Below are 21,594 nucleotides of genomic sequence, written 5' to 3' on the forward strand. Positions count from 1 at the left end.
TCTATTTCCTTAATACTTTATATCGTCAATAAATAACGGTCACATAATGTAACTAATGGTACTCTCCACCTGTCATAATTTATTGTTTTTTATCAGATCCGACTCAAGTTGATTGCAAAGGAATTCAAATATGTGCCCCAGAAACGGAAAGTTTTCCAATAAAGATCCATCTCTCTTCCCTACCAGATAATCTACTCTCTCATTACACTCGCTCCCAGTAGAAGAGGGAAGACACATTTTCATATAAGAATTTGGTTTAATCAAGTAACAAACATATGAATAACTATGTTAGGTGTTTTATAATCAATTAATTTTTTTCTTATAATTTAGAGTATCCTTTCTACAAAGGGGGGTTTAGTTGGACTAAACCTATTATTAACTTGGGCTCCAAACTATGATTCTCGGCATAGAGTCTACCGACTGGCTAGTGACCAACTTAGAGACCATCGCAGAAAGACATTCAGTTTTACTCAGCCTAGTTGCTAGCGTAACAAGGATGGTCATTACTTGTCGGATTTTCTACTGTTGACTATAAACACCATTACGATTAAAGCCACAAACATAAATTAAATACACGCCAGGATTTGAACCCGCGACTATCGCAGCAATAGAAAGGCCGTCCCATCAGAAATTCACATTATGTAATATATTTAAAATCATATTTTTAACAAATCATGTTTAACTAGATGGGATCTACTATTTGTCGTAAGTTTCTAACAATTGCCATCAGCATAAATCTTATTTGAATGATTGTTACTTGTCGTATTTTACAAAATCATATCCTATCAGAATTTAACGCCGTGACTATCGTGTCAGGAGGATGGGCATTCTTTATCTAGTGCGCCACCAATCAGGAACCTAATATAATGCGCTCATATTAAAACTGAATTTCAAAAAAATGTAGACATTTAAAATTAATATATACGTATTTGCATGTTTAATATTCTAAGTATTGGATGGAAATAAAAAATTACAAACTAGGATTATTCTTATGACATAAATAAAAAGTTAGTTATGATCTGTATCACCATAAAAAAATTAATAACCTGATATAAAATCTGCTGGTCTACCTTATAAATCATGCAAAACCACGGATATATAAACAGGGCTGTAGAAGAATAATTGGATTTTAAAATCCCAATAGATCTTAACTTTTTCGTTTTCCATTACTGTATACTCAGTTCCATGTTGCCGTTTATTTAACTTAGTTTAACTTTATTTTAAACTTTTTAGTTTGTTTTAAATTGGATTGATAATCCTAACAATTATGGTTATGTTTATTTCGGTAATGAGATTGTGTATATATTTATACAGATAGAGTGTAAAGTCAGATTATTTTAATGTACACAAATATTCACTGTAATTATGTTTATTTTAGTATCAAAAAGAAAAAATTACATTTTCAAATTCATGTGTTATTCATGCAATACTATATCGACTATAGTTTAAATTCAAGGTTGGGGTTCTTGGAGTCAAATATCAAATGAGAGGTTACATAGGGATTTTAGGACCTTAACACTTATCAAACACTAGTACCTCTTTCTGGTAACGTTTTGAATTTCATGCCATCAAACATTTGCACTTTGAACCATTCTACAGAGCAAAGAATGTGAATATATGTCTAGCCAAAAACTCAGGAAATACCATTTAAAAATAAAACATTCTGTTTTTCGTTGACTCTGAATTTCCCGTATTTATTTTACAGTATGAAAATATAAACCCTATGACTCTGTTTGGAAATAATTCTTAATAAGAGTTTCTTTCAATGTTATGTTTAAATGTATTAATATTTATGAATATTAAATATTTCCCTTCCCATGAAAATGAAGTTCGTTTGTTGTATACTTTCGTATCACCACATAAATATTGACATAAAAACAGTTACAAAAGCATGATTATATTAATAGAATTATTAAAAACATTCATAGTAATGGTTTCCTAAATAACATAAATATAAATATAAATATAAATTCAATATCTAATAGCTTTTGCAAAAGTTTGATTTAAAAAAACAACAAAATATGACATTATACGTTGTAAACTATGCCTTAGAATTTCTGCTATAATACTCACTTAAAATAGCTATTCAAACATAAAAAAAACATCTCTCGACTCTCAGCTTCAAGAATTAACGCCATCTGATGAAATTCACCTTCAAATCCACTTATAGGAGTGATACTCCTATTTATAAATCTTCCAATCATTTTTGCAAAAGCCTTCTAAAATACCCTATGCAGTTGTAGCTAGTTACCCCTTCGTTTAACGTCAGCTAAATAGGATCAATAAATTGAATATTGAAATAATATGTACTTAATCGTACATATTTTGTTGTCTATTGATGCACTAAACACAATTTTAATTTTACATTAATACTACTTTTCATTCAGAAGCAAGACGAGTTCGCTATAAACCCATTAGTATTTATCTCCTAAATTATCTTAAGCAAAATTTAAGAGTATCACGAATTTGTGTGGTTTGGTTTAGGAATGCTGAAAAAATATCGATATATTTATATTTTTTGAAAAAAATATCGATATTTTTAACCTATATTTTTTTGACCTATTTATCGATATATCGATATTTTTATTAGTCGATATTTTTGGATATTTTTTTTTAAAGAAATTAAATATATATCTTAAACCTTGTAAAAATCCATATAATTATTTTTAATAAACCTTTTAAATTGGTTAATTGTAAGGGTTTATTAAAAATACCGATATATACTGCAAAAATATAACAATTTTTTTCTTCGATATATCGTTATCGATACATCGTAATCGTTATATCGATATTTTTTAAAATATCGATATATCGATAATTTTAACCGATATATTGATGTATCAATATTTTTGCTAGCAGATATTTTCGATATTTTTGAAGAAAATTAAATATTTCTTAAATACTGTAAAAGTATATATAATTATTTTTAATATACTTTTCAAACTGGTTGATTGTACGGGTTTATTAAAAATATAAACTGCACAAATATAACAATTTGTTTTTCGCCGATATATCTATATATATTTTTAAGTATCAAAATGGTTATATCGATTTTTTTAAAATATCTGGGAGATTAATGGATAGTACTCTCAATCACTCAGTGACTGACGATCGTTCAGGGTAGACGTGCCACCATCGACTGTCCAAGCCTCGTCTTCAGGTAACACCGCTGTCATCCCTTTTATCTATTGTTATTTATATATCTTTATAACTTTAATGAATAACTGCCACACCATGTAAGCAGCCACTGTATTATTATACAATCCTAACTGTTCAAGCGCTTTCTCTATAGCACCTGTTATGGCATAGTAAAACATATTTTTTTTGCCAAAATTAGTTTTTTATATTCAGCATAATTATTCATTAAATTATTAAAATTCAAGGGTGACACTGATTATAGCGACCCTCCTTTTTCGATACCATTTCTGTAGTACGATTTGAAATTTGCTTTAAATAGTCCTCAGCTTCATCGATCACCTCTTAATTAGACGAAAATTTCTTCCCAGTGAGCATTCTTTTGAGATCTGAGAATAGGAAATAGTCGCTCGGGGCCAGATCTGGAGAATACGGTGGACGAGGAAGCAATCCAAAGCCCAATTGACAAAATACAAACGCCATAACTTTCCAGCCGGCTGTTCCGTTTTCCCACGCTTTGGAGCGGGTTCATCGTGTGCAGTCCCCTTAGATGACTGTCGATTGTACTTCGGAGTGATATGATGGAACCATGTTTCATCCATTGTCACATATCAACGCAAAAACTCAGGCTTATTATGCTTGATCATCTTCAAACACTACTCCGAATTATCAACTCGTCGTTGTCTCTGATCAAATGTGAGCTCGCGCGGTACCCACTTTGCTCAGAGCTTTCTCATATTCAAATATTCGTGAATGATATGATGTACACGTTCAGTTGATATCTTTAGAGTGTCTGCTATTTTATTCAATTTCAATTTGCGGTCATTCTAAATCATTTTGTGGATTTTTTTATGTTTTCCTCGGTAGCAACCTCTTTTGGGCGTCCACTACGCGTTCACCGTCTTCGGTACTTATTTCACCATGTCTAAACTTAGCATACCAATCCTTGATGGTTGATTTTCCTGTGGCAGTGTCCGAAAACTCGGAGACTGCCCCCTACAGTAAGGCAAGTTTTTGCTTCAACTGTATTTTTTCCCTTCCAAAAGCAATATTTTATTAACATGCGAAATTGCTTTTTATCCATTTTTTTTCACATTAACGAAAGTTGCTTCACTCAAAATGTTTGAATGTCAAATTTATACACGCATCTTTAGAGGGTTAGGGCTAACTGAAAAATATATGGATTTCATTCTGATAGCGCCATCTATTTTCACTGGGGACTTTTCAATTAACCTGCTACATCGCCTTGTTAAAACAACACATAACGATTTATATTCAAGGTCCTAGGAAATAATCTTTGAAACTATTTGATAGTCTATATTCGCAACGCCGTTTCAAGAAATAGAATCAGTCTTGTATAACAGACATAAGGCTTAGCGTGCCGCAATTTACTTTTTATCCACTTTTATATTTACAGCTATCGCTCGCATTCCACAAAACCTTCCCGCTTATACCAATTTTCGTTGCATTATAAATACTAATTGTAAAATTGTTTTGCATTTCTCATGGTATTGTTTGCGTCACGCTGCATTATGCATGTGTTTTGGTTCGCCATTTATCAATACGTTATTATTGCAAATTGGACTCGAGATCGGTATTTGTTATTGATGGACATTTTTTCGTTCGTTACAACCTGTAATATACATTTAAATTTTTTTAATATAGTTTATTTTTAGTCATAAATGTTTGGGTTTTTTTCAAGGTGATTAACCAAGTCAAGTCACAGCCTAATAGAGTTCGTAATTAACGATTCCAGAAATTCAAAATCCTGCTTTTATTATATTTCTGATAAGGAAAAAGTGCAGCACATGTTCATAGGGAACTGTCTGGTATTTATATTTCTTATTATCTTTAAACATAATCTCTATGATATTACTAAAAAATAATGACTATATGAACAATACTTGTTCAGTCAATAATATAGCATTTCATTCTGTCTTATTTACTAAAAAAACTAAAAATATTTGCACTAAACTCTCTTGAGCTACACCAAATTGCTGAACCTAATGTTAACGTGTATGCTACTGTACAATTTTTGCATCAATACCAATATTACACCAGTTCAAAAGACGTCGTTAGTAAAACGTCTTGAGTACTTCAGCGTTAACATAATAAAGAAATCTTATTTCATGATTCTGATAAGGGTTTTTAATGGTCTGGTTAATACTGTATTAACACCAGTCCACAAATCTTCTGTAACTGCTGAATTATATCCAAATTGCTCTTTTTGGGACAATCTCATATATGGATGTAATTTTTTTGTCATAACAATTTTCTTAAAAATGATATTTTATTGTATGTTATCACATCTTTATAAATACATTATCTTATTTACAAGAACCTTCCAACGCAGCTTCGTCTCCAGTATCATTCCTAACTAATTGTTAATGTGTTAAAAAACTTTTTATCATATATTCTATCTGTATATTTATATTACACTTATCATATTATTTATACTGATGGACATGTTTTGATTTCTTACATTATGTAAAATTGATGTGGACAAATTTAATCAAACTTACATCGATTCTTCATTACTTGGATTAATTGTTCGCTTTTTTGCTTACCGTTGTGTTTTTATCCTGGAATTCTATATTCAAGTTTTGTAATACGCTCAGCAGTTTTTGATCATTTCTCCATGACTTGTTGGAGATTGATTTACATAGAATAATTTTGATTTTGTTATTGCGTTTTATTTTTATTAACAATTTGTAGTTTACCATTTTGGATGATTTATTTGTGACTGATTTTATAAAAGTTCATTGTTAAGTTTGTCTTTTATTTCCTACAATTCCTTTGCAATCAATCTCTGAAGTTTTTTGGATGCTCTCTTCCGCTGTGTATACATTGATTGAGCTTATTTTAGTTCATTGCAATTGATGGATGGATATTTACCAGCGTATCTCGATCCATAGTGGTACTTCCACAGTACAGTATCTTTATACCCATATGTTTGGCATATTTGCATTTTTCTCTAAGGGGTGGCTTTAATCGAATCACTTTTTCTCAACTCATGGACAATATGATCTAGCTATAACTAAAAATCTTAGTTAAACTAATAATTGATTTATTATTAATATAACTAATAATTAAACTAAATTAATTTTAGATAAACCTAGTCCTTGCTAGCGTCCTGTGCGAAAAATCGAAGAAATTCTTAAGAGAATTGGGCTGGGAAATGTTAATCATTGATTGGCTGATATTATTAGTAAAAGTTTAATGTATACATTTTGCATTTATGCTTTTAATAAATTCTTTTTGAAAGACATGGAAAAGACGTTGTTCCCAGCCCATAAATTTTGTTCATAATAATTATGTATAATAAACAAAACATATCGAGACATCTTCAAATCTAAAACCATTTTTCTAAATAGACCGGAAAAGAAAATGACCCATAACAAGCAAATGATAGATTAGTTTTTTGTATTATAATAATTTCTGTTAGTGTATTGCAAATTTCATAAAGAAACTACACGCATAATAAACCTTAGCCATTTTATGTTTGCTATAATCACCTTTTAAAGTACGCACTTGTGAAGATTTTCGAAATAACTTAATGAAAAAAGATCATCAGAAGAAGTCCTATTTATGTGAAATAAGTTAACACAAATACTCTTTATACCTGACTTGATGACATTAAAGAGCATATGTTCAGGGATGATTTAATACATAAATGTTTGAGTGTAGTGATACATAAAGAAGATACCATCTCCACTTTGTTAAAAGAAGTATGAATAACAGAATTATGAATAACTACTCTCACTTATTCTAAAATTTTCGGCAAGAACACCGATGAAGCGCGAGTAATTTAATTTTTTAGTAATGCAACTGCATTTTATGTTTTTGAATGCTGTTAATCAAAATGTTATTTATGCATTTAATTGAAATTCATTCGAACATTCTGAAAAACCTTTGGGATATGTTATTTTAAAATCGAGGGAAAGTGTTCAAAAGTTCATGAATATAAATGGCCATTTGGTATAAAAGTTCACAAAAGTTTTAACATTTAATTAAACACATAAGTTTAGTCACAAAACAGGACAGGTCAGACTCAAAATCAAATATATTAGAAGGTTAGTCGGAAGATACTCCCAATTTTCAGATCAAATATATTGTTTTATCACTTAACTGTAAAAACTACTTGGACTCATGGGTTTACGTTAGAATATTAAAAAAAGTTCTGTAATTAATTACCAAAGTTTATCGCTACGTAACCAACAACGAACTATAGGTGACCTCGAAATAAAATGAATCCCAAAATTATCCCAAGATTTCGTGCTAAAACATTAAAAAAGTCACAATAATGTGGTATAAATAAGAAGATCCAGCCAATCAAACCATATGAGTTTGTATAGCTTATAGCTTTCTAATATATACTTTAAATAGTCTAATTTAATTTTAATTTAGGTACATTTGGTATACTTTAATAGGGTATATTCTTGATTGTATAGTATAGAGTATTTTATTGCACATACTATTGTAACTCCAACTATATCCCGCTTATATTACTTGTCTATTGATGTAAGTACAACGGAAAAATAATAATAAATTAATGTTATAAAGATTGAACTAAGCATATCTAATAAACCATACGATGTAATTAATATAAATTAAACCTCTTCGTTCTATTATAGTTCCATATACGTTTATACGTATCGTAAAATTATCCTTCTTCTTCATATGTCATAAATTAAGTGCAACAATGACGAAAGTTCTGGGCGAAAGACGCCAAAATAAAATTCAACAGAACCACTAACTATTGTGTTAAAAAATAATTTTAAAAATAATATTACAACAAAATTACATATAATGATATATAATGATATAAAATAAATAAAAAAGATATATAAGGAATAATCGCAAAACATTATTCAGATATTACGAAAAACATTAAACAACACCTCCGTGTATGGGGAAAGTATCGAGCTTAAAATACCAGAACCGATATATATATATATATGTCGTTCATTGTATTTAAATCGCATTTTTTATTTATTTAGCTGGTTACTCCTACACAGGATGTTGCCGTAGAGACAAACAAACTATACGCTAGCTATTTACATAAAGGTTACACTGCATACTTTCTATTTTTATGCTGTTACTATTCGGCGTTATTCTGACGGGTGAGTTATGTGAATTAATTGACCTTCAAGTTAATTGTCGATTTAAATATTGTCCAGGAGGACTTGTAATTTCTCGTTTAACATATAAATGTACATGTTGCTCAGAATATATCAAACATTTTCTGCCTTAAATGATTCTATGAATTAAGTTGTTCTTAAAATTATGTTGATACTGACAAAAATATGTTGAGCATTACATAAATGTATATTATATTCAATTTATTATTGTTAGATAACAAGGTTTTACCATATGAATCTATACTTAAGCCTATTTGGTCATATGGAATCCAACTATGGGGTACCGCTAGCAAATCTAATATATCCATCATTCAACGGTTCCAAAATAAAGTGTCGCGTAGTCATATGGAATCCAACTATGGGGTACCGCTAGCAAATCTAATATATCCATCATTCGACGGTTCCAAAATAAAGTGTCGCGTGCTTTTGTTGACGCCCCATATCATATTTCAAATAAAGTGATTCAACACGATATTCCTCTTGAACATATAACGAGTGTAATTCAGCGTGTTTGTGTGAAGTATTTCGAAAGAGTGTCAGTGAATCCCAACGTACTCGCTAACCAGATACATATTCGACGAGATAGTGAAGTGCGTAGACTAAAACGTTTAACACCACCTGATCTGATTACTAGACATATATAGACTTTAGAACAAGCTTTAAAGTAAGACTAATTAACTAAGATAATATTTTATACAGGAGATCGCTTAATGAAATGATTTTCTACATACCATGTATATATAATATAGACATAAGAAATACTCATTGCCTATAGGGCAGATTGTGGAATCACAAAGAACATAAAAAAATTATTGACAAACATCGATTAAAAAAAAGCATCAATTGTTTTACGTCATATACTTTTTTTACATTAACTGACAAAAACAAGTACAATGAACAGCAATACATATTGTTTAAACATATATACGAACAATTTCCTATATAAATTAGACCAAGTAACTAAATTAACACATTATTTCCATAAAATGATTTCATCAAAGAGAAATTTCACATGATTTACTGAAGCAAATGATACTTAAAGCCTTTAATCAAACAAAAGAATAATATTAAGTTACAATTAATTTATAAATTAAAGAATAAGCCTAAAAATACTAACAATCAATTCAAATTACTATAGTAATATTTAGGTAAATATCAAGTTGAACATTCCAATCCATTCATTATTTTGTTTTTCAATATTATATTCAAAATACCTATAAACAGGTTACTGAGTAATAACACTGATAGGCAAGTTTCAAATGATACTTGTTTGCAAAAAAAATAACGAGGAGAAATATGACTTCTACGCATTAAATAGTAAGATACAAAACAAACTTGACAAGTTCGAGCTAATTTTATTTTCGTTTCAGACAAAATAAAAGTTATAAATTAACTAATTATAATAAAAATGAAACCGACTTTTTTTAGTACAGAACCATAAAAATGAATTATATGGGTTAAAGGGTCTAAGTTTAAATTTCAAGATAAAAATCGCACAGCCTGTCTCAATAAAAAAAGTTCTTTAATCTGTAAAGTTTCCGTCATTTTTAGAGGTATGTGGAAGCAAGTTGTCATAAAGCATCATCAATTTTTTTACAAGAAGAATTGTAGCTATATATCGAAGGTCACTATTTATATTTCGGGAGTAGGAAAAAAAACAAGTAGTTAAGCTGCGAATATATTTTTATTATTTTTCAAAGTACTCGCCACGATAATCCATATACTTTTTCATACGCTTAAACCAATTTTCAAAGCATTTATTCCATTCCGAATGAGGTATCTTCAAAACATGATTTTTGAATGCTTCAATAAATCCTTCGGGCGATGAAAATCGTTGACCACGCAGTTTATTCTTCACGGATAGGAACAGAAAGAAGTTATTGGGCACCAAATCAGGGCTGTACGGTGGATAACATAACAATGCCATGTTTTGGGATTGTGATGTTACATTACTCACATTGTCATGATGAAGAACAATCCGGCGTCTCTTGTTTATTTTCCTTATTTCACCGAAGACTTCTGGCAAACAAATGATTGTGTACCAATCAGAATTTACTGTTCTACAATCCTCTAGAATCACTATTGCAATATAACCAGTTTTCTCGAAGAAACAGGCCACCATTTTCTTTGAATTGCTTCGGGCGCGAATTTTTGTTGGATTTAGTTCATCTTGGAAGTCGACTGCCGCTTACTTTCGGGCTCATACGAATATATCCATGATTCGTCACCTGTCATGATTTTATAAACGTCTTTCGAAGCACCGCGATTGAATTTCTTAAACATTTATTTGCAACAATCGACACGAGCCTTTTTTTCAGCGATTGCCAAATTGCATGGGATCCAACGCGAACATAAATTTCTGGTGGAACTAATGTTTAGGGATGCCTCAATCTCACAATAAGCGACATGATGATCTTGCTCAAACAGCATCGATGTTGTCTGGCACAGTCAATTTTGGAGGACCTTCACGAAACTCGTCGGACAGCGTACTACGACCACGATTGAATTCACTAAACCAGCGATACAAGGTGGTTTTTGATGGAGCTTCATCGCCAAAAGTCCAATTGATTAATACACTCTTGTTATGATAATCCACGTCGAATAACGTCAAAAATAATCGCACAAAATTGTTTTCGATTCAATTCCATCTTTTGCCGAGACGAAACCTTCAACTAAATATAAAATAAACAAATATCGTCCGTGCGACAAAATGTTAAAGTTATTAAAAAATAATGCAAAAAGAGCCAAAAGAAACCTAAACAAAAATTGAATTGAAAATTATTGAATGATTAACATATAATAATATACTTAATAAAAAGTAGCCATCAAGAATAAGAATGAGGTTAAAACTGTAACGATAGAAAATATTAAATTGAAATAGATCGACTGGAGAGAGACTAAGGGAGAATAGAACGGAGATTCATGATGAGAAACGAGGGTAGAACGTCACAAACTGGAAAGATTAGAAAAGTGTAGAACAATAAAGTTCTGTGGATGCATTGCATAACAGTGTTAACACAGTTATTCGTTCGAAAATACGTCCTGTTTCTAAAGATGATTTCACCTCTCAAAATTTAGCCCGATTACTTGATTATTAACACAATTATGTCATTTGTTTATAGTATATTCAAGTTTTGTCATTCGTGTTTTCATTACCAAAATAATTAGCATCAGTGAAATAATAAAACCAGATCAAACACAATGAATAGTCGTCAAATACAATGAAACCTTATACAGTAATTTCAATATAATAGGACGAAAAATCTATATGTTTGTAGAAAAATACCAGGACAGGAATGGGCAATACTTAGATGTGGAAAATAATGTTTTGAAAGTTGTAACCGGAGAAGGAAACTTATTTTTAAATGAAAACGTCTCAAATTGGATTGGTCCAATATTAGGGAAGCGGCAGCATCTGGTCATCGACCGACATCGAAGCGAAAAGACGGAAAAATAAAAGTGGACATATAATGAATAACATCATATTTCGTTATGAAATAGAGTATAAAGTTTCGTCGACATTTTGGAATCACATAACGGAGATACGTTTAAAATATATCAATATATTTATTAAGTCTCCTTCTTTGTACAATATTTTTCAATTACATATTCAATAATAATATTATATGTTTTAATATTTTCATATTAAAGATTTTCTGGCGTGCTAAAAAATATTTAGGCTATTGAAATTTCACGATAATACTTCCTGAACAAAATGCTTTTATCTCAAACCTTTCTGCTTTTGAAGTGTCATTTAAAATTTTCTATGATTTAGCTTTAATATCTTGAGATTGCCAAAACGATGTCCTTGAAGTTTATGCTACAACAAGAGGTCCAACAGAGATAATTAGGCATATAGGGTTACTGTAGAGTAATATGAGCTTAACTTTTGATTAAAAAAACTCGGTAGTGGACTAGCGAAATGAATGTATAATTAACAAAACAATTTACATCTTGCTATTTTTTGATGAGAATACAATAATGTTCTGTAAAAAACTATATGGACTTAAATATATGTCATAGTCAGAAAAAAATATTTTTAACACATCTTAATTAAATATGCTTAGTACTATATTAAATTAAAAATTACTTTATTTCTATTGTTCTGTTGTACTTGCATCAATATATAAATTAGTATTTTTGTCTAATTTGCCGAAATATTTCTGATATTTAAACCTGCTAGACCACTCTGCTCCGTAGTTTACATCTATTAATGTCGATACCTATGAAGCTCCAATAGCCTATAATTTATTAAAACAGCTAATTTTACTGTAGGAATTGCTTGTTTTAGTGACACTCTTATTAATATAATGAAATAATTATTTTTAGTTAGATAATAGTAGTTGCCTCCAAAAATAGAAGTCGTTAATTAATTAAAATGACAAAAACACTAATGAAAAAAACTCTGTGGTTTATATTCACTCAAGGTCTGAGTGCTTGGAAATTAGAAGAGCTCAAGCATACAAAATTAAAGTATAGACATCTAATCAGATCATAGTAAAAAAAACCTTAAAATTGATTATATCTTATAGCATTAAAATATTGTAATAATGCTCAATATTTCTCTGCGGTACTGTGTGTTTGTTTATTTATGGTATTCTGCGAAGAAAATGTCCATGAAACACGCGAATCATAATCCCAGAACGGGTTGGTATAATTAGACATATAATGATCTGAAAATATCATCAAATAAAAACCAGCTTTTATTTCTAACGATATATAAATCCTGCAGGTAAGTGGGTTTACCTGTCCAAATAGTATCACAACCATATGACTGAATAGCCGTTAATAATTCTCTATCTCGTTATCTCTATATCGTTAATATTCTCTAATAATTCTCTATCTAGATAAAAAAATTATCAAAATACAACATTACTAAAACCAACAAAGGAATAAATCTAAAAATGATATCAAAATATACAATATTTCCACATATTTGTACAGTCATAATTGATGTTGTATATTTCCGCCTATTTTAATGTTTTTTTTATAACATAGTATTTTAAAATAGCTTATTAGTATATGATAGTTGAAGAGATTATATATTCAACAAGTATATACGAGGTAAAAGAGAACACCTAATAAAAATAAAAAATACAAATAAAATTTACAAAGAGAACAATAATAAACAAACGACGTATAACGCTTGAGCAGTGGAGGAAGTTGTCGTTATAATACTTTCGAAAATAGGTTATTATTTATAAGTAGTAAGCAGTTATATATGATTTTGTTTATCAAACGATCAAGGTCAATCAATCTCCGACAAAAAAAGCAACAACTTCATTCCACACCCATTAGGACTAACTCAACAACACTTACGATAAGGAGGCGGGTCAAAGTAACCCCACATGGGTATCCCGACAGCGGTCGCTCCCACCACCAGGCAGATAAAACCCAATACTGCCACACATGTCGAATACAAAGGTTTTACTTCACTAGCGGCCATTTTATCACCACCGAAACATCACAAGAACATTTAAGGCACGTCAGATTAACTCGGTTCGGACACTGAAAAGGTCGGCGATCGGGACTAGCACAAGAAACAACAAAAACTAAACAATAATATTAGCGAGACGTTTTCATATTAAGGCGCATGCATAGCGAGAAAGCAATAGTTCAGTCTGTCACATGGAAAAATTATATTTACTAATCGATAGCCGACTAGGTGCGTTGGACAGACACGCGAAAGAAACAGGTGTGTTCGTAATACGGCTTTATCCCTTGCAGTCTGGTTTTAGTTCGTAGATATGGATCGCAGGAGGCTCTGAAAGAAAAGAAAAACAACAAGTTAAACGAGGACGACCTTATATAATATACAGTGAATTTACATGTTACTTAGTATACGTTAGACCATAAAAATAAACGTTTATATACCACTGTGATCCAAAAATAAAACCCAAACTGATTACGAATTTATTTTCGTTCCTTCTAAATTAAGTACAATACGTTTATTCAAACATTAACCGCATAAATCTTTATTTCTTGTATGAAATGGAGCTAAATCATGCTCTATTCACTTGGTGATATGAATTGAATTTTTGACAAAAAAGTTTAGACGAACCAATGTTAGTAGGCTTTGCGTTGAAAAGTCAAAAGTTCAAATAAGCCATAACACTTCTATAATATATTTGTTAAGAGTTTGGATGGACAGACGAACTTCATAATGAACAAAACCAAGATATGTCTGTTCTACTATGTTTTGACCACAGTAGTAGTTAAACATTACTTGTAGGATTTTCTCCTTGTATTTATTTATCAGTATATTGTATATCAATATATAATAATTTTGTTCTGATGATACTACTATATCCCAAGAATAACTTGTAATAAAACAGCAATTTTTAGCAATATTGATTTCATTTACATTAATCAACAATCCATTCATATATTCACCCACTGGGCCATTAGACCTACACCATACGATGAAAATAGCCCAAACCTAATTATTATATTATTGAGTACGTTTCTGCTTTATTTCCTCACCTATCCAAAAAATGCCATATTATTACTTTTGTCTATATCAACGTCAATAAACAAAATTCTATACGCTCCTCAATATACAGAGGCCACACAATTTCCAGCCATTCCATTTTGGACGTTTTCTACCAGCTGCTGTGCACTTAGATGCTGATCTTTAATTTCTTAATAACTTTTAACAACTCCAAATATCGCTTTATTTATTATTATTTATCTTATCTATTAATTTGACTATATAAGAATTGTCTTAACAAAATCATTGTAATTTTTAAACTCAACGCTAGATTGTTATATAATTCTGACCGATATCGTTTGAAGCTTGAAAACTAAACCACCAAGATGAGATGAGTGAAATAAGTAAGATACTAACAGCAGAAACGAAATAACTCAGAAGAGTCTGGGGTGTAACAAAGATGGATAACATGATAACAAAAACATGTGAAGAACAATAAACTTTACTGGTTATTGGGTAGATATTCAGCGCCGTCACTTTTACTTTTCCAACTAGCCTTCAAACCAGTGTGGCATTATTCTCAACTCTGAGATTGTACCAACTAATGCAATAAAAATATCATAATAGATATGATAGAATATGAGAAACGTGACAACAATTTGTATAAGGACCTGAAGGTAGAAACTGCCGATAACGTTATCAATGACTATGGCCAAAGACATGAATAACACCATCAGCATATCAATGTTGAGTTTCTCCAACTCCTAGATATGATTATATGTGGTAGTTAAATTACTACTGCGTTTATGATAATTATTTATGGGGCAATGTTCTAAGCTCAAATGCAGGGCAGGTGGTTTTTGATAACACCGCAAAGTGTCATGGGTATGAGCATAGCTTGTATGTTAGTTATCTCAGCCACAGCCTGGTAATGATATACCAGCACCGTGAAACCTTGTATTTGTATAACGTTTCACCACTTGAAATAAATATCGCGCGAGAATAAAAAATACGAAGAGAAGCAAGTAGGCCAAGAAATTTAGTAACCGATATGTTTCTAGAACGGAGTCGTCCAGTACCATCTAAGAAGAAATGACGAAAGATAAACAATAGTGTCTAGAAAAACAACTTATTTTAAAATATAAAACATTTTGTTATTTGGTAATTCAAGAAAAGTAGCACCAATTTTTTTGTTTCCAGCTCTTTCTAAGAAATGTCACGGTCATAGAACGCTGCTTCCAAAAATGTGTTAACAGTAATCTTTCTGGTCGTAATTAAACGGTAATTATATCTGTATTTATTGAAGTTAATTGAAAAGTTACGGACTTTTGAGTATACTGAAATTAATATTTACTCTTACTTTTATACAAGATATTTTGTTATTTAAATTTGTGAACTTATGTTATAAAATATTTACCGTAGACATGCTAATTAATTTTAAGGTGTTGCATCGCAGCTCTGTCAGTACATCTTACATTTTATTAGGTGCCATTTTGTTGCAGTGTAAACAATATATATTTCTCACCTTCGAAGAGATGTTGCGAGTCAGTTTACAGTTTAGTATTTTACTATATGCTATATATATATATATATATATATATATATATATATATATATATATATATATATGATATAGATATATTTATATATATATATATATATATATATATGTATCTATATATATATATATATATATATATATATATATATACGTATCTATATATATATATATATATATATATATATATATACGTATCTATATATATATATATATATATATATATATATATATATATATATATATATATATATATATATATATATATGATATAGATGATATATATATATATATATATATATATATATATATATATATAATATTACATGAATTTCTATTAGCGATATCTATTGGTCAACATACGAAGTACGAAGTAATATAAACAACTGTTAAAAAACCTAATTCAACTCTTAAATTCAATAGTTTTAATATATCTTCACATAAAACAACAGTTTCCAATAAAATATTATTGAGTTATTAACAAACTTCCAAAAAGAAGCAGGTTTTATGTTCGGCTGTATACTTTTTTTCTTCTTTTTTATTTTTAATTCATTTTTTATTCGAAAGACTGCACTTCCGAGGTGGTCACATTGAAACTAAATTAGGATCTGTTAGGGACATGGAGAAAATCGAAGCAAACCTTCAAATTCCTTAGGGACGTATAAAGTTTTCACATATTTTTTTATCTAAAATAATCAGATATTTGTGTATAATGTTATTGCTGAGTTGATGTGATGGAAAATCGGAAGTTGCTCAGTGCAAAAAACCCTCGCGGGGCTCGCGGATTCGATACCCGGCGGGGACAATGACTTTTTGTTGTTTTTTAGTTAAAACATTTGCCAAATCACTTAGCTAAGTAGCGGACCCCGGGGCCTGAAGCGCTCCTTATTTTCAATCTTATCATCAATGTTTCTTTATTGCTATTTTTCCTCATACGGGCTGCAATTTTACATAGCCTACCCATTGTAATATCAAATAAAATAACTGCGTAATTTATTGAATAAATATGTAGCACTAAAGAGAGATAAATGAAATATTTTTGCAAGACATATTGGACAAAAATAAAGATCACACTCCTAAATATCTCTCATGCAGCGTAGAAGCTGATGACCAACTATTTCCGAATGTTAATATGTGATGTAAAAAATATCAAATAAGGTAAAAGGATTACATAGAAAGAATTAACTGAAAATGTTTTCATAAAACCGTTTCAACATTGTAGTTGTATTGCTTGTCTGGCCAACAAACAAGGGCTTTTAAGCGCATTGTGATTGTTTATAGAAAGTGGACTAACTAAGAGAAATAACAAGTATAAGAAGCCATAGGTGAGTCCAGGAAAGCCTTCCAGATCGGTATAAAAGTGGAATATTTATTGGCCATAAAGTGTTGCGCATGTTCGGATCAACAAGGTGTATATTATGTACTGTTAAACCCGAATGAAACTGTTAATTTATATGTCTACCAACGTTTGTTGAACAAACTGTGTTGTTGTAAAAAAGACCAGCAATGACTAGTAAGAGATGCAATGTTGTAAAAGTTGTTCTGACGCATCCAGCGTACTCACCAAACATAACACCTTCTGATTAGCACTTGCTTATATACAAGCAGCATAGATTAACTGGCACATTCTTTTAAAACATCGTTCTTTCGACACAGCACTTTAGTATGTTGGTAAATATACGTCAAATATGAATACAAAAGGTAGTTTGTTACAGATTACTTTGATTAATTTATATTAAATATACATGCAAACAACTAATAAGTAAGACGAATTTATATATCCGAAAATGATAATCTACTATTGTCATTTGCTGCAAATTAGTAAAGCAAGAAAATACTTCGGTGGCGAATGTTACAATTTCATCTTAAATGTGTAAGAGGTCAACAGCTTTTATTATATGGAATCATTTTGATCATATAAAATTCAATGAATAACAATTGGTATTGGACAGAATATACGATATTCAGAATTAAACGAACTAAAACCACCTGATGATCAAAAATCTTGGAATACATATAAATGTAGTTTCGACAATATCACAAATGCAGAACGTTAAGTTACTCATGATACCGTTTATGTACAGTATAGTGAACTCGCATGAAGCTTGTCATAAATAAAACTGTACATATCATGTCAAAATATTAAAATATAACTTACAAACAATGAATTTGTAATAATACACCAACTTCGTGATAATATACCTCACGTTAACATAGCGTTTCATTAATTGAACTTAATATCAGCCATATAAAAAATATAAAGAGAAAGAAGTAGGTCAAGAAACGTAGTCACCGTTACATCTTCATAGAACATAGTCGAGTGCCATCTACGAAGAGGAGAAAGGTAAAGATTACAAGGACCTGCTACAATACTAGCTATTGATAAGTGTGTAATATAATTATTGTGCTTGCTTATGCCATCACTATAGTGCGGCTATATTAGTGTTGGTAAACTCTTCCAATAATGAGAGTTTATTATCGTACTAAATGATATCTAATTAACAGAGAAAACTCAACTTATATTTTCACGTGTATTATCGTGAAATAACGATTACATTCTTCAAGGTTATTTTTAATTTCTGTAGAAATTGATGAAATAGCACAATAATAAGTAAAATATAAATGAAAAATTAATTTTTTTAAAAATAATGGTGTCTAAAATAATTAGTAGAATTGATCTAAATAATGAAATTAAAAGGAAAACAAGATATAATTATTATAAAACTCTGTAGAAAAGAAACAATTTAAGACTTTTTACACAATTATTCAATAAATTCGCGAACCTAATACAAGTTTGATATTTCGACTTTCATAAGAACCAGCTTTGGGAAATTTCGACTGAAATTGACTATAACCTGTTTAGTAATTGACTACTTTTTACCATCGACTGTTTCACGGTCGCTATTTTTGGTTCGACTGATTTCACTACTTTTTACTAGTGACTGCTTCAGTCGCTATTTTCGGTCCGACTGATTTTATTACTATTTACTATCGACTGTTTCAGTCGTGTACTTTTAGTTACTATTTTCAGTTCTACTAGTTTCATTCGACAGATTTTTAACATTCTGGCTGTCATCGTAGCCGCAAACTTGACAAAATATGCCGAATTTAGGCTTATATTGATTTTTTTTCGTAATATATATAGTTTTACAAGTTTTTCGGTGGTAGTAGAGATTGTTAATATAATAGGGTAAAAAATTGAAATGATTTTTATGGCAATAATAGGTAATTTTTTTTATTGACTTTTTGGTTATCAAAACTTTTTTCCTAAAATCTTGAAAGCAAAATTTATATTCGAAAGGTTTCAGACATTGAATAGATTTGAAGAAGTTTCTACAGTAGCAGTTCAAATTTCGTAAAACATATTAACCGTAAAGACATGATAAACTATATTCAATATTCATACTAAATATTTCCAATAAACACATTTTCTGACAGGAAATCACTTCTTTGATATTCAACAATTTATTTTCTTGGTTATTAAAAAAAAAGAAAAAAGAATGATGGTCGCGACACTTTTTAGTTAAAAATTATTTTATTACCAGGTAAGGCAGATAATTCTTTTCGAGAGTCTAATTATTATTTTATAACTTTTCGTTAGAATTATTTATTCAGGTAAACGTTCTATAGTTTGAGAATATTTTGACAGAGATCCTCAACTTCTGCTGTCTGCAATTGTCGATTTAAAAAATCAGTATTTGGTTTTACAAATAATACTGAGACAATAAAAGAAATTATCACAAAAGAGATATATTCCATTCTAACTTCAAAAAATACAAATACAGTACTATAACTTGAAATTCAAGACACCAATACTAACAAAGAATGTATCTCATTTGAAGACATTTGGATACACAACTAGCTAGAATGAAAGTAATAATTACAAGAAGGTGCTACAACAACTTTACAAATTAAGTAGTATTTGGAAATGCCACTTATTGGGCATTTAGAAAACTCATTATCTGCTAAAATGATATTATTTGATTTATATAAGTTATATTTAAAATATCTGCTATACCTGCAACATCTAACCTCTCGAAATAACTTTTTTTTCAAAATCTGGGCAAATTATTAACAACCGAAGAAATCTCATCATGGGTGAAAATTTGAACATGTATATTATATTTCTGAATAGAGCTTAAAACATATTTTCGTTTGATAATAAATAAAGCATTTATTTTAATTAAAAAAAAGTAGTTATTTTGCGATCATTTTTAATTATGTCATGGATTAGTTTTTTTCTATGATTAGGTATATGTTTAATTTTTATTTAGTATTTATGGTTATTGTATATCTGTAGTTTTTAGGTTTTGTTTAAGTTCTATTGTAATATTTATATTTATTATAGTATGTTATTTAAAAACAATTAACATATTAAAATACGTTAATACATTTGTGGGGTTATTATTCCATTCCTTTTTACAAACATAAAAGTAATTTTACTTCCTTTAAAATGAAATTATTCATTGCATATTAATAGTATTCAGTAGAGTATTTAATCAATGCACATTTAAAATTAACTGGTCTAAGAAATTATCTCCGTCCTTTCCTCTCTCACAATTTATACAGGAAAGGATTAGTACATCTTCGTCTGACATTAGGAAGGAAAAAAAATCAGTCGAACTGTGCAGTTGACTGAAAATAGTAATTACTATTTTCAGTCGCTAGTTTTTTGACTATCGTTGTCTCGACTGTTTTGTGGATATCGACTGTTTTCAGTCGATAGTTGCCAAGGCTTATAAGAACCTAGTCAAAATTGTGGTTAAATCTACTGATTTAAATGTTGCTCTCAAACAAAATAAAGTTTACGTATCAATGCACATTTATGAAATGAAAAAATTTAATCTTGTGTAGCTAATAATATTTTAAAACGACTAAAGACTATATAAATTCATACTGCAAGGGTCAATTATTACATAAATTTGCTGCTTCTAAAGAAGTAATTCCTTTAAAACAGTGATGTAAACTTTGAAGACAAGTTATAAAGCTAACTACTTTAATCATTACCCTCAAACTAAATCAATATAAGAAATTGTCAGCGAAATATTTAGGCATTTCAGTAGACACAATGAGTATTGTTGGGTTATACAATTTATGCAGACGCTAATCATGAAGCCCTCCAAATTACAATTTCGACATTCGTTACATTTGTTGTTTGATTTTAGGAGATCTGCTATGTAAACCCACAAAATCCTCTTAGAAAAGTATAGTGATGTAAGTTAGTTTAACGATTTAAACATAGTAGATAGCGAAATAGTTCAAAGGCAATGAATTTCAAGACTTTGTTGGACGAAACCCGAACTAAAATTTTCAAAAAAAATTTAGTCAGC

The 21,594-nt window shown here is 29.9% G+C and overlaps 1 protein-coding gene across 2 annotated transcripts in view; it reads right to left on the reverse strand.

Moving 5' to 3' along the window:
- Window positions 1–21,594, reverse strand: part of LOC143191382 (uncharacterized) — a 136,921-nt gene that overhangs the window by 97,301 nt on the left and 18,026 nt on the right. For both annotated transcript variants that reach the window (XM_076396399.1, XM_076396398.1), the window contains exon 2: window positions 13,596–14,040. In XM_076396399.1, the coding sequence (XP_076252514.1) occupies window positions 13,596–13,722 (127 nt within the window). In that variant the 5' untranslated portion in view covers window positions 13,723–14,040. The remainder of the gene's footprint in view (window positions 1–13,595; window positions 14,041–21,594) is intronic.

This window comes from Rhynchophorus ferrugineus, unplaced genomic scaffold, assembly GCF_030347505.1.
Source record: "Rhynchophorus ferrugineus isolate W39M unplaced genomic scaffold, kcgeb_rfMv2 rfM2, whole genome shotgun sequence".
Classification (NCBI taxonomy): domain Eukaryota; kingdom Metazoa; phylum Arthropoda; class Insecta; order Coleoptera; family Curculionidae; genus Rhynchophorus; species Rhynchophorus ferrugineus.